The sequence below is a fragment of the Diabrotica virgifera genome, chromosome 8 (genome assembly GCF_917563875.1).
Source record: "Diabrotica virgifera virgifera chromosome 8, PGI_DIABVI_V3a".
In the NCBI taxonomy this organism is placed as follows: domain Eukaryota; kingdom Metazoa; phylum Arthropoda; class Insecta; order Coleoptera; family Chrysomelidae; genus Diabrotica; species Diabrotica virgifera.
In genome coordinates, this window is record NC_065450.1 from 196,638,838 (window position 1) to 196,652,838 (window position 14,001).

General features: G+C 35.2%; 1 protein-coding gene across 1 annotated transcript in view; it reads right to left on the reverse strand.

Annotated features, from left to right (window-relative positions):
• Positions 1 to 2,864: 2,864 nt before the first annotated feature.
• Positions 2,865 to 14,001, reverse strand: part of LOC114334534 (GRIP and coiled-coil domain-containing protein 2) — a 44,587-nt gene continuing 33,450 nt past the window's right edge. Inside the window, exons 3-7 of the mRNA XM_028284596.2 lie at positions 12,843 to 13,977; positions 8,758 to 8,938; positions 8,442 to 8,698; positions 7,196 to 7,391; positions 2,865 to 3,755 (exon numbers count right to left, since the gene is read on the reverse strand). Coding sequence (XP_028140397.1) covers positions 3,576 to 3,755; positions 7,196 to 7,391; positions 8,442 to 8,698; positions 8,758 to 8,938; positions 12,843 to 13,977 — 1,949 coding nt within the window. The 3' untranslated portion in view covers positions 2,865 to 3,575. The remainder of the gene's footprint in view (positions 3,756 to 7,195; positions 7,392 to 8,441; positions 8,699 to 8,757; positions 8,939 to 12,842; positions 13,978 to 14,001) is intronic.

A 14,001-nucleotide genomic window follows, 5' to 3' on the forward strand; every position in this document is an offset into this window, starting at 1 on the left:
GTCTCAGAACTAGAAAGATACCAAATTGATATTGCAGTGATTCAAGAAATCAGATGGGCAGGTCAAGGAGAAATAAATAGAAAAAACTACACACTACAGTACTCGGGACATGAAAAACAAGGTCAATATGGAGTTGCTTTCATAATTATGGGAAAAATAAAAAATAACATTATGCAATTTAAACCAATAAATGAACGTATGGCTTACCTGAGAATTAACGCCAAACCATTTAATATATCAATCATAAACGTATATGCCCCAACTGAAAGTGCTACTGCGGAGGAAAAAGACAAATTGTATGAGGAACTCGAACGAGAAATGGAGAAGTTACCTAGAGAAGACACAATACTGGTAATGGGAGATTTTAATGCCCAAATAGGTAAGGAAGACTACATTAACCAAGTAGCAGGTAAGCACACAATACACGAAAAAACTAACGACAATGGCCAACGATTATGTAATCTAGCATCTAGTACCAATATGATTATCGTTAGTACAAAATTCGAACATCCCAAATACCATAAAGTGACGTGGATTTCCCCAGACCAAAAAACATGGTCACAAATAGACCATATTCTGATTACAAGAAGGAAGCAAACATCGGTAACAGACGTGAGGTCCTACAGAGGTGCACATGCAGACACAGACCATTTTATGGTGACTGCAAAAGTAAGACAAAAAGTCAAAAGAACACTAAAAAACACGACAACAAAAAATAAATGGCACGTAGAAAAACTGAATACTCCAGACATAAGGATTAAATATGCTGATGACATGAACAAAAAACTGAAGGAACAATCTAAACCTACAAAGGATATAGAAACAGAATGGAGAAATATAAAAAAATGTATAAATGAAACAGCGGAAGTACACGTAGGGATAAAAAGAAACAAAAAAAGACAAGAATGGTATAATGAAGAATGCCATAAAATGTTAAAAAAGAAGGTAGAAATGAGACAAATGTGGATAAGAACAAATAGACAGGATTATAGGGAAGAATACAATATAATAAGGCATGCATGTAAGAAAAAAATAAGGAAAATTAGACGTGAGTGGTTGGATGATAAGATAAAAGAAATAGAAAAAGAGAGTAAGAACAGAAACACAAAAGAATTCTATAAGAAAATTAGTGAGCAGAACAAAACGTTTAAAGGAAAGATAAAAAGCATAAAAGATAAAAATGGAAAAGTATCAGAAAACGATGAAGAGTATAAAGAAATTTGGACTAACTATTTTAAAGAATTATTAACAGAACAACAAGATCAAGACCTAAATGAAAACAGAGGAGAAGAGACAATGATGTTAGGAAACCAGCTACAAATACCAACAAAAGAGGAAGTTGAGGAAATTATTAATAGCAGCCGTAATGGTAAAGCCTCAGGATCGGACTGTATCAATATGGAGCTTATAAAATATGGTGGTGAAGAATTAAAAGATAGATTATACAATTTAATAAAAGACATATGGGACGAAGAAAAAATGCCGGAAGAATGGTACAAAGGACAAATTATCACGATTCATAAAAAAGGAGATCAACAGATGTGTAAAAACTACAGAGGACTGACGCTATTAAACACAGCATATAAAATCATGTCCGCCTTAATACAACGAAGACTGACCGAAGCTACCACGAATATCATAGGACACTATCAATGCGGATTTGTTAAGGGAAAGTCTACAACAGATGCCATACATACAGTTAAACAAATTATGGAAAAAGCTCATGGATATAAAATAGAAATTGAACTGCTTTTTATAGATTTTCGACAAGCATTTGATACAATAAATAGATCAAAACTAATGGTAGCTCTGAAAGAAATGGGAATACAACATAAATTAAGAAGATTAATACAAATGACAATGAGTAGAACTGTAGTTAGTATAAAAACTCAAGTAGGCGACACAGAAGAATTTGTCATCAATAAAGGGGTGAGACAAGGAGATTCATTATCAGCAACTCTGTTTAATCTTGCCCTAGAATACGTCGTCAGGAAGATCAACAAAGGCACCCTCCGAACGAGAGAAGGACAAATAATAGCATACGCTGATGATATTGTGCTAATAACAAAAAATAGAAAAACAATGGAACGAATGTTAAACGAAATGGTAACAGAAGGAAAAGTAATGGGATTAAAAATAAACCAGGAGAAAACCAAAATAATGAGATTTGACAAAAACTTTGAAAACAGAAAGGTTAGAGTAGGAGAATACACTTTTGAAGAAGTCGAAAAATTTAAATATTTAGGAATATTAATAACAAACAATGGAGAAAGAGAAACCGAAATCAAAGAAAGGATTATTACAGCAAATAAGAGCTTCCATGCAAATAAAAAATTACTTAAAAATAAGTTATTGAGTAAGAAATCAAAAATGAAAGTATACAAAACAATAATTCGACCGACGATGATGTATGCAGCCGAAACTCTTAGCATGACAAAAAAACAAGAGGAAAACCTTAGAATACAAGAAAGAAAAATACTAAGAGCAATATTAGGACCAATAAAAATAAATGACAATGAATTTAGACAAAGAACGAACCTTGAGTTACTGGAAGAAATTGAGGAGGATATAGTATGTAAAATAAAACAGCAAAGAGCAAAATGGCTAGGACACATATGGAGATCCGGATCAACTACGACGATATACTCAATATTGGAATGGACACCAGCTGGCAAAAGAAGACGTGGAAGACCAAGATCTACATGGTTACAAGAAGTAGTAAGTGATCTCAACAATGCGGGCATACGACATTGGAAAGGGAAAACCAGAGACAGGAAAGAGTGGAGAAAAATAACAGAGAAAATTAAATAACGAACATGAGGACTGATCTACCTCAAAACATAGATCTAGAGAGCGGAAGCGGCATAACCCCTAAAGGGATGTTTAGCCACTATATATATATATATATATATATATATATATATATATATATATATATATATATATATATATATATATAACCCCTTGTTTATTTACTTTGAGGTGTGATTTTTGGGGTTGTTGACATCGTAGGTACCTACCTGCATAATAATGGATATGGGTTTGGTTGATATTTACATTATTTTACCTACCAGATGCAACTGACCTACAAACCTACTTTTTTAATCTTTAGATTTTTAAGTTGCGCGTTGTTGCCAGACTTCAATTTGCATATCAAAATGTATTTTCGTTTTTTGATCAAACGGATCAATTTAGAAAAAAATGTTATAAGAATTTTTTGCTCTACATTGTGCCTTCTACCTATACCTATAAGGAACGCACTATTTTCGGGGACACCCTGTATATACGTTATTGCTGCTCTTATATCTTACTCGTGATCAATGAGAAAAATATGTCATCATAAAATTATCGAGTGTAGAATATGACAGTATGTAGGCGTCAAATTTGACATTTAGACAAGTGACATTATCGAAAAACTGCATTCTTTAGTGTACTATTTTGTACAAAATCTATGTTAGGACGAATACATAGGCACCTTTCATTCGTTACACTCATACGAGGTTACCTCGTAACCTCTAGAGCGAGAACTGTAAATATATCATGCACCGAATGCTTTAGGAACGTTCAAAAGCATTTCATTGGGGCTTGCTTGGCGAAGACCACGTCGGTAAATAGTTGCTCCATCCTTTGAGGCTGAGATCGCTCCCTTTGGCTACTGCGTTGAGCTCTTTGGTCTCTTCGGGGCTTAGTTTCAGTATCGTGTTCATCACGGGAACCAGGCGCGATCTTTCGTCCCCGCTGTTCAAGGTCACAAACTAAAAATAATTTAAATAAGTTAATAATCTCCGAAATTGTATTCATCTTTAGCTATTTGGGAGTAACAATAGTAAAAACGAAAAAGGGAGAGCAGGGGAGAGAATTATGAAAGGCTAAAAACATATGGAATGAATAGAAATCTGCTGAGAAGCAATAAAAGAACTAAAATGAGACAAGCGGAGTCTGGATCGAATCACCACCTAACCATGACAAAGGTGTTAGTAGAATAGAATGTTAAAGAATGAATCCATCCAATTTTTGTAAAAACTTAGATTGGCTACAAAATATTAGAAAAGAAAACAAGACGGTGGAATAATTATACTGTCAAATAAAAGACCGTATACTGTATTCGTTGACTTAGAGAATGCCTATGATACAGTACCCTTAAAAAGATTGTTTGAAATATTGACGAAGGCAGGCCTAAGTAATGTATACAGCAACAGTGTAGTAAACATGTACATAACAGCAAAAAGTGCCGTTAAAATGGAGAATAAAATTTCAGACGCATTTCTCAAAGGCTGAGACAAGGTCGTTCTTTATCCCCAGGTCCATTCAAGATGTCGCTGCTTGATTTATTTTGGTCTTTTTCTTCAGTACCGTTTTCCATGTTGTAGGAAGCCGTTGAGCATCATCTCTTTGGTTTAGACCGTTAGGATTTCTTTCGATTTCTATCGATTTCTTTTCTTTTTATTTCGATGTTTGCTAACATCGTTGTTTGGTTCAGGTTTATTGTATGTCCTGTATTTGCGACATGTTGTGCAAGGGATGACGTGGTTTCTCCGGCTTTCGATGGCATTTCGGTATTTTTCTCGTCTTACATGGATTCTTCGGTTGGTCTGTCCAATGTACGACTTTCCACAATCCCCACACGGAATCTCGTATACTCCTTGACTTTCTAACGATATTTTGGTTTTTGGTGTTGGTAGAATAGTTGAGATCTTTCTGTCGGTGTTAAATATCGTTTCTGTTATGTTTTATCAGCACTCTCCCAATTTTCTCTGTTGTGCCCTTCACATATGGCAGAATGGATTTGCCGATCGGTTTTTCGTCTTCTGTTGGGTCCTTCATTCTTCTTCGAGCATTTTGAGCTTTTTCGATGGTGTATGTTGAGAAGCCGTTTTTTCTTAACGCTGTTTTCACATTATGCATTTCTTCATTTTGATGTTCTTGGTCTGTCAGTCTTTCGGATCTTGTAACCAAGGTTTTGATGACTGAATGTAATTGTGCAGGATGGTGGTGTGAAGCAGCATTTAGATATCTATCGGTATGTGTGGGTTTCCGATATACGATATGGCCTATGTGTCCGTCTTGTTTTTTTATTATTAACACATCTAAGAATGGTATTTGATCGTTTTCTTCCAGTTCCATAGTAAACTGAATTTTATGGTGGATATTGTTGATGTGTTCTAAAAATGCCTTTAGTTTTTCTTCTCCGTGGGTCCAGATGATAAAAGTGTCATCCACGTATCTCAGCGCCATTTTGGGTTTGTATTCAGCTGTTTCTATTGCTCGGTGTTCTATTTTTTTCATAAACAAGTTCGCTATTAATGGTGACAGTGGTGAACCCATCGGTGCTCCCTCAACTTGTTCCTTATAGATGAAATATGTATTATTTAAGCAGTGTTTGGTTAGGTTTAGAGTATCTGGTGATATTGGATACTTTTTGCTTATGATGTCGAGTGATTCCTCTATAGGAACATTCGTTAAAAGTGAGACCACATCGAAGCTGACTAGTAAATTTCCCGGCTCAAGAGTCACATCTTTTATACACTCGATGAAGTGGCTCGCGTTCTTGGCGTAAGAATCCGCTTCCTCCGCGTATGGTTGCAGCTGTTGAGCCAGAAATTTTGACAGCGGTTGTAGAGGAGATCCGATGGAGCTCACAATTGGTCGCAGTGGTAATCCTGCATTGTGTACCTTGGGTAGGCCGTAAAATTTTGGGCATCTTGATGACTTCTCTCTAGGTATGAGATGGACCTGTTGTTCTTTCTTGATATTTGAGGCTTTGATCTTGGCTTTTGTTATTTTCTCCAGATATGTTGTCGGGTCTGGCGAGATGCTTTGATATGTTGTATGGTAAGTGGGGCTGATATTATACAATCTACTAAATGATGTTAAACAAACGTTTCTGGCTACTACCAGAGGCGTACGACGGGGAAACGTGAATGGTTGACCCTTCCCAAATTCTACGCCACTGGCAATTTTAGTGCAATTTTTTGATTTTCCAATACTTTCTAAGTAAAAAACACACTCTTCATTCGTAACGATAAAGCCATTAGTTTTCGAGATATTTGAAGCTAAAAACCAAGGAGCATAATACGTTAATCAAAATAAGTGTGCCTTTTCATTTTTAACTTCAAATATCTCGAAAACTAATGAGTTTATCGTTACGAATGAAGAGTATATTATTTGCATAAAAAGTATTGGAGAATCTAAAAATTATGCTAAAATAGCAGTTTCATCAGTGGCGTAGAATTTGGGAAGGGTCAACCATTCACTTTCCCCTGTCGTACGCCTCTAGTATTAACCAGAAACGATTATTTAACATAATTTAGTAGGGTGTACATTACCTACACTTTCTGCCAAGTACCATAAGGATATGTCAAATAGTTTTATAGTACCGGGCACACATAGTTCTTAACGTTTTAAATAAAGAATAAATTATTTAAAAAAAGTATACTTTAAAATAATTTGACATATCCGTGTGATACTTGGTAGAAAGTGTAGGCACTGTACACCCTACTAAATTATGTTAAATAATCGTGTCTAGGTACTACCAGAGGCGTACGACAGGGGAAAGTGAATGGTTGACCCTTCCCAAATTCTACGCCACTGATGAAACTGCTAGTTTAGCATAATTTTTAGATTCTCCAATACTTTCTATGCAAATAATATACTCTTCGTCCGTAACGATAAACTCATTAGTTTTCGAGATATTTGAAGTTAAAAATGAAAAGGCACACTTATTTTGATTAACGTATTATGTTCCTTGGTTTTTAGCTTCAAATATCTCGAAAACTAATGGCTTTATCGTTACGATTGAAGAGTGTGTTTTTTACTTAGAAAGTATTGGAGAATCAAATAATTGCACTAAAATAGCAATTCCGCCAGTGGCGTAGAATTTGGGAAGGGTCAACCATTTACGTTCCCCCGTCGTACGCCTCTGGTAGTAGCCAGAAACGTATGTTTAACATAATTTAGTAGATTGTACAATACCAGCACCACTAACCAAATTTCGTGTTGTTGTCCCATGCCTGTCAGGAAATATTCAAAAATAAATAAAATAAAAGTTTAACTTTGACACCCTGTATTTCGGTTATTATCAACTTTTGTACTAAGGTAAGTTAGCTTAAATCAACCTATTTTAAGCTCAGGAATCTAAGGTTAAGCTATGGCCCATTCTTTACCAAACACCCTGTATATATAAAGTCGTACTCACCTTAAATACTACATTTTTAAGATATTCCAAATTTTCCGCATGTTTTTCTCGCTCCTCTGACCTCTGTTGCCTTCTTATCTCTTCTTTAAGTAGTTTATTCATCTGGATGTGCTTCACCAGATCCTGCTCCGTATCAGATAAGAGAGCCGTAAGGTGCGTAACTTTCGATTCTTGTTCGTTTAGTTTTTTCTTAATCCTAGTAGAGATAATAAAATAGTTTTATTAAGGCCATCGGTACATAATTCGCAAATATTTTACGGCTATCCCTACTTTTTCTGTCTTTACACGGCAAATTACGTGTAGTAAAATTCACACTGGTATGGATATGTAAACATTACTAGAATGTCATTCTACTTGAAAATGTCATCATTAACTCAAAGAGATGGCTTTTGAATGTTCTTAGATAACTGTTATTTGTATAATTGCAAATTATTAATTCAGTTAATAAATGTGATAATTTTTTCACTAACTATGTATTCAGTGATTGTAATAATTTATCTGTACAAAAAAAAACTAATACTCAATAGAGAAAAGAGGAAAAGTGTTAAAGTGATTTTTTAATAATATATTGTTACTATGGAACGCTTACAATTTTGAACATCTTTAACAACAAAATACTTGGATTTGGATCACAGAATATATTATCCTGTTGTATTCTCTGCTTGGATCTTCTACAAATAATACACAATAAATAACTTTTTATTAAGTTCACGTCTTAAATCAATTATTTATCAAATACACTATATATTAATATTATTTAATCAACAAAATATTCTATTCGACTGAGTGCGTTGTAAGACAAAGATAGATTTGGAAAATATTACCACGGACATTGTGTTCATTTTTTTCGAATCCTGAAAAAACCAATAAATAGTTTTGAAAAATTTAAACGCATAATGAAAGACTAAATTATTACCGAGGGCCGAAAGTCTCTTAGAATAAATAAAAAGTTTATTTTGAATAAGATATTTGAAATTAAAAATCACACTAAATTTTTTCTTAGTTTTTCACCCCTTTAACTTATTAAAATAAACATTATAGAAGTTCTCAGGGACTTTCGGCCCCCCGGTAATAAAGTAATCTTTCATTCTGCGTTTAAATTTTTCAAAAAAAACTTATTAGTTTTCTCAGGATTCGAAAAAATGAATCCCCATTTGAATAGAATTGCAGCCGAAAATACGTACCCATCCCCTTAACGATAATAGAGAAAGGCCTCTAAAGAGGGAAGAATTGCTAGGGGACTCACCTCTCGATCTCCTGGTCCGAATCTGCACCTAATAATCTTTCCAACGGTATGGGATGAACAGGGATGGAACTGTTGCTGTCTATACTTTCAGAACCCTCCCCTTCTCCTCTGGGCATCGTGGGCAGCACGGGGGAAGTTTCACTCGGAGTGGGCACTTTCTCCAAACGACTCTGCAGCTCTAAGACTTCCCTGCTATGACGATTTTCCAGATCAGACAACTGTTGTCTGTAGCACTGTGAAACGGTATCAGCATGGACCTGTAAAATTAAGAAGATATTCGTAATACGAAAAAAGACGACAAAGAATTCATCGTTACCTTAAGATTTCTCAGAGTTTCAGCGTTTTCTGAAACGGTCTTCTCGTGTTTGGTGGATAAATCGGCAAATTGCGTCTTTACCTCGTCACAATCTTCTTCCAGTTCTCGTATTTTGTTTAAATATTCTTTTATTTCAGTCGACAGTTTGGAATTTTCCTTTTCTAGATGCTCAACTGTTATCCTAGAAGTTAGATCAATATAAGTGCCTTCGCATTTCAAAATATAGTTAAATATCCACCATAAAGCAAAATATAATATTGTTATCGCAGTTCCTTCAGATTTATTCCATATACAAATAGTCCAGGGCGGATCTGTTTTGAGCTGGACGTTGAGAGGTGACTCTCATTTTTTTGCAGAAATTGTTTGGAATTATCCCATTATTTGGAACCATTTTTTATGGTTTTTCAAAATTATTGCTATTTTGCAACAAGGTTGACAATTTTTAAAATTTTCAGTTAATCCTATATTGTAGAAAATTTAATTACGCAACTTTTATGTCGGTGCAACTTTTCTCGAAAATGAATACTTTTAAAGTTATAATAAAAAAACCAAGAAAAAATTGTTTTCTTCATTTTTTGACATTTTGATTATGTAAACAATGTTCCGGACCTTTTTGAGTGGGAGGATAACTCAATTATTATTATATGGGATAATTCCAAGCAATTTCTGCAAAAAAAATAGAGTCACCTCTCAACATCCAAATGTACTATAGTTGATTTTTTAACCAAGAGGAGTAAACTAAAAAGACAGATTCACACCTAAGAAAGTTACTAGAAAAGTCACCAAATTCATCTTCTTTTTTCGTTGATCATATCACCTTTCGATGATAATCCATACATATTATATTATACTAACACATCGCTAAAGAGTTCTAAAAACAACTGTTTTTATATAAAAGTAGACTAAAAATTTAAAAATTAAGGTGATACAGTAGCGATCAACAGGTAGCTAAAACGCGTTCCAAGATTGCGGCTGTAATTTTGAATATTTTTTCGAGATATTTGGCACACGTATTCGTAATATAATAGAGAATGGCGGTACATTTGAAAAATATATTAATATGTGGAAATTACTCTGTAATTAAATACAACATTTAAAAAAACGAGCCTGTACCGCCATTAAGAAGAACAAAAAAATACACTTTCTTCAAATAAAATTTTTTATCCGATGCCTAGATTTTGTGTCATTTTGGAACTACTAATGAAATAAAAAATTTTAGTAGTTCCAAAATGACACAAAATCTAGGCATCGGATAAAAAAATTTATTTGAAGAAAGTGTATTTTTTTGTTCTTCTTAATGGCGGTACAGGCTCGTTTTTTTAATATTGTATTTAATTACAGAGTAATTTCCACGTATTAATATATTTTTCAAATTGGGCTCTGTACCGCCATTCTTTATTATATTGCGAATACGTGTGCCAAATATCTCGAAAAAGTATTCAAAATTACAGCCGCAATCTTGGAACGCGTTTTCGCTACCTGTTGATCGCTACTGTTTCCTCTTAAAGGAATAATGCAGAAATCACAAAAAAACGCCGATATACTTAATTAACCTATAAAATGACAGAAGCGCCAAAATTTCATAAATGTCATTAGTGTCAAAATTTAATAACAGTGGAGTAAACTTGCCTGCGGTTGGACCAATTAGAAACAAGCATTACGGTGCGGTAAATTTGAATCACTCCTCTTGGTTAAAAAACAAACAATAATATTTTTACAGATGCGCCCTGGTCTAAAAAGTCACTTGGCCAGAAAGTCAAAGATCATGCGGAAACTCTAACTATTAACCAAAAAACTTTGGATCACAGTAGAAATTCTTGAACTTACGGAAGAACGAAGAAGAAAACATAAAGAAAAAGTCGTGAAAAAATACAAAACAATTCAGAAAAATATCAGAAAGAAAATTCGAGAGGCAAAAGGTGTCACAGGTGTCTCTCCGACAGATGCAGTTAAATAGATTTAGATAAAAAGTATGATATAATATAATATATAAAATGACAGGTTCTAAAAAAAGCACAAGAACGAATATCCTTAAAAATGATAAAGGGAATATTATTGTTGATGTGAATGAGAGATTATGTCACGGCACCAACAAATAATCCAACAAATATTTAATGATGAAAAAACTGTCATTAAAAACCACAGTCTAACTTTCACAGTCACACTGTCCTTAGAAACCATAGAGGATACCAGACCACCAATACTACGAGAAGAAGTTGTCTGTGCCATCAAAAACTCAAAAGAGGGCAAAACTACTGGACCAGATAATGTGCCCATCGAATTATTAAAACTCATTGATGAAGATGTTATTGATGTAACGATTGAACTCTTTACTCTAATATATCAGACATCCACAATCGCTGCAATCGTCCTTGTAGCAATTCCCAAAAAGCCAAGTGTAACAACCTGCTCAGATCACAAAACAGAAGTTTTAATGATTCACACACTTTAAACATGTTTGAAAATAATACACAGCAGACTTGTTAAAACTCTTGAATGTGAAGTAAGTGACACACAATTTGGCTTTAGAAATGGTATGGGCACAAGATAAGCTTTATTTGGATTGAATGTATTTGGCAGATAACCAAAGCAAACCACTGTTAAGTGTGGAAGAAAAACTAGACACGTGGAAGCAATATGTGGAAGTAACTTTTGTAGATGAAAGGCAGAATACCATTGAAGACACTGAATGCCAAACAGGACCCCCGATTACCATTGAAGAAGTCACGTCAGCTATTAAAACAACTAAAGATGGTAAAGCTGTAGGGCCTGACCAGTTTTATGTAGAATTCCTAAAACTTATGGATGAACAAGGAATAAAATGGATAACAACTGTATTCAACAAAATATACGTAACTGGAAAAATACCCCAAAGCTGGTTAAAGTCGACCTTCGTAACTTTACCCAAAAAAGTAAATGCCAAAACATGTGAAGACTACAGAACAATTAGCCTAATGAGCCACTTACTCAAAACGTTTCTGAAAGTGATACACGGCAGAATATATAAAAAATGCGAAGAACAGGTATCATGGACACAGTTTGGATTCCGCGATGCCTTAGGCACCCGAGAGGCTCTATTCGCTGTCCAAGTGCTTATGCAAAGATGCAGGGATGTTGACTGTGACGTGTATACTTGTTTTATCGACTACAAAAAGGCGTTTGATAGAGTAAAACATGATAAACTCATAAACATCTTGAAAGAAGCGGGAGTAGATGATAGAGACTTGAGAATCATATATAATTTGTATTACAACCAAACTGCCAATATTAAAGTGGATGATCAATTGACAGAGGCAGTCTCCATAGATAGAGGAGTGAGCATGTGCACATCTCCGTAGATAGCATGTGCATCATTCATTAAAAGTTTCTTTGTTGTCGGGATAAAAGGTTAGAACTATGCCTAAAAATGTTTCGGTGTTACGTCTTTTCTACTCTTCTCTATGGCTTGGAAGCGTAGACACTAAAACAAGTACATCTGAATAAGTTGGTCACCTTTGAATTTTGGTGTTACAGAAGAATCCTAAGAATATCATGTGGAAGTGACTAAAAGGATAGGAAATGAAGCGGAAATAATATTAACTATCAAAAGACGAAAACCTCAGTACTTAAAGCATTTGATAATAATAATAGTCACCCGTTTTATACCGCTAATGCGGCTTTGAAATTATAGCAGGACAGTCTGCTATCTCTAGGGCCTACGGTATACAAGGAAGGTAACAGGGCCAGTGCTACGCTTCAACCGCCTATTATTACCCCTGATTTTACCCCAAAGGTACCTACTAATTTTATTCAGGCTGAGTCGACCTGTGGCCTAGAGAGATTTTTAAAAATGTCTAGACGTTCTCGCTTTCGCTGGGATTCGATCCTCGGTCTACCTGCGTGGAAGTGAGTCATCCTACCGCCTGAGCTACCCGGCCTCATTTAATTTGATGAGAGGGCAAAAATACTCGTTATTATAACTTATTATGCAAGGCAAAATTCGAGAAAAGCGAAATGTTGGAAGATCAAGAATATCCTGGCTTAAGAACTTAAACTTAAACGCGTTTAATATTCGAATAATACATATTTTAAATGAAGTTACTTACTTTGATTCTTCAAGTTGCCGAGACAGCACCGAATTTTGAGCAAGAAGCGAAGCAACCTCCTCGGAAAGTTTTTCTTCCAATCCTACGTCCCTCTTCTGGTTCTGCCTCAGCACACTCTGAGCTCTCACTTTGTATCCATCGTATTCACCCTGTATCACCTTCAGCTCATCTTTGCTTAGTTTGAGGTGATCCTGGGCCTCCCGCAAGCTTTGATGAAGCCTCAAGTTTTCGTTCGATAACTGATCGCGCTCTGATTTTATCGTCGAATTCGTTTTTTGGTGTTCAGCGATGACCTTGCAAAGTTCTGTGGATAGTTCTTCGGTTTCTGACCGTGAGACTTCCAGCTGTTGGGCGAGGCTGTGGATCTTTTCAAGTTTTTGACTAAGATCGTCGTCTAAAGAGGATATTTGTTTCTTATAAGTAGCCATTTCTGATGTAACAGTAAGTAGATTACGTTGCTCTTCAGTAACTCTATTTTCTAAAAGCTTGTTTTGTTCCCTAAGAGCGTTAATAGTCGTTTTTTGCGACTCAATTTGGTTGTTTAGTTTCGTTATTTCTTCCTGTTGCTTCTCTAGCTTCTTGGTCGATTCCTTAGCCCCTCTTTCGTAGTCCTGCATCTCCAAACTGAGGACGGAATTCTTTTTACGCTCGTTATTCGATTGTTCTAGAAGATTTTTGGTATGTTTGTGGCTCTCGACTTCGGCTTTCAATGCTTGCTCTTTATTTTCTAAGCTACCGTTGAGCGTGACAATTTTGGCTTCAAATTCCTTTTTCAACACATTATTCGCCTCCAATTCCTTCCTAAGTGTTTGGATTTTGGCACCGACCTGCTTTTTCCAATTATCTGTGGCTTGTTTTTCTTTTTTGTAATTCTCTATCTCCACCTTCAATGTGCTGACATGTTCTTCTTTGTCCGCTAATTGTTGTTTATCACGGGAGATGTCGTTGGCGGCAGTGTTCAGCTGTATTTGTAGATTTTTGCATTCCTTGCGCGATTTCTCCAAGTCGTCTTCTAGTTTATCGCATTGATTTTGTAGGTTCTGTATGGTCTTTATGTTTATCATCGATTTCTTTTGTGCTTCTTCCTGTTCCGATTGATTTTGTGCTATGGTTTGGGTAAGTTCTCTAACTTTACCTGTGAAAACATTGAAATTTTGGT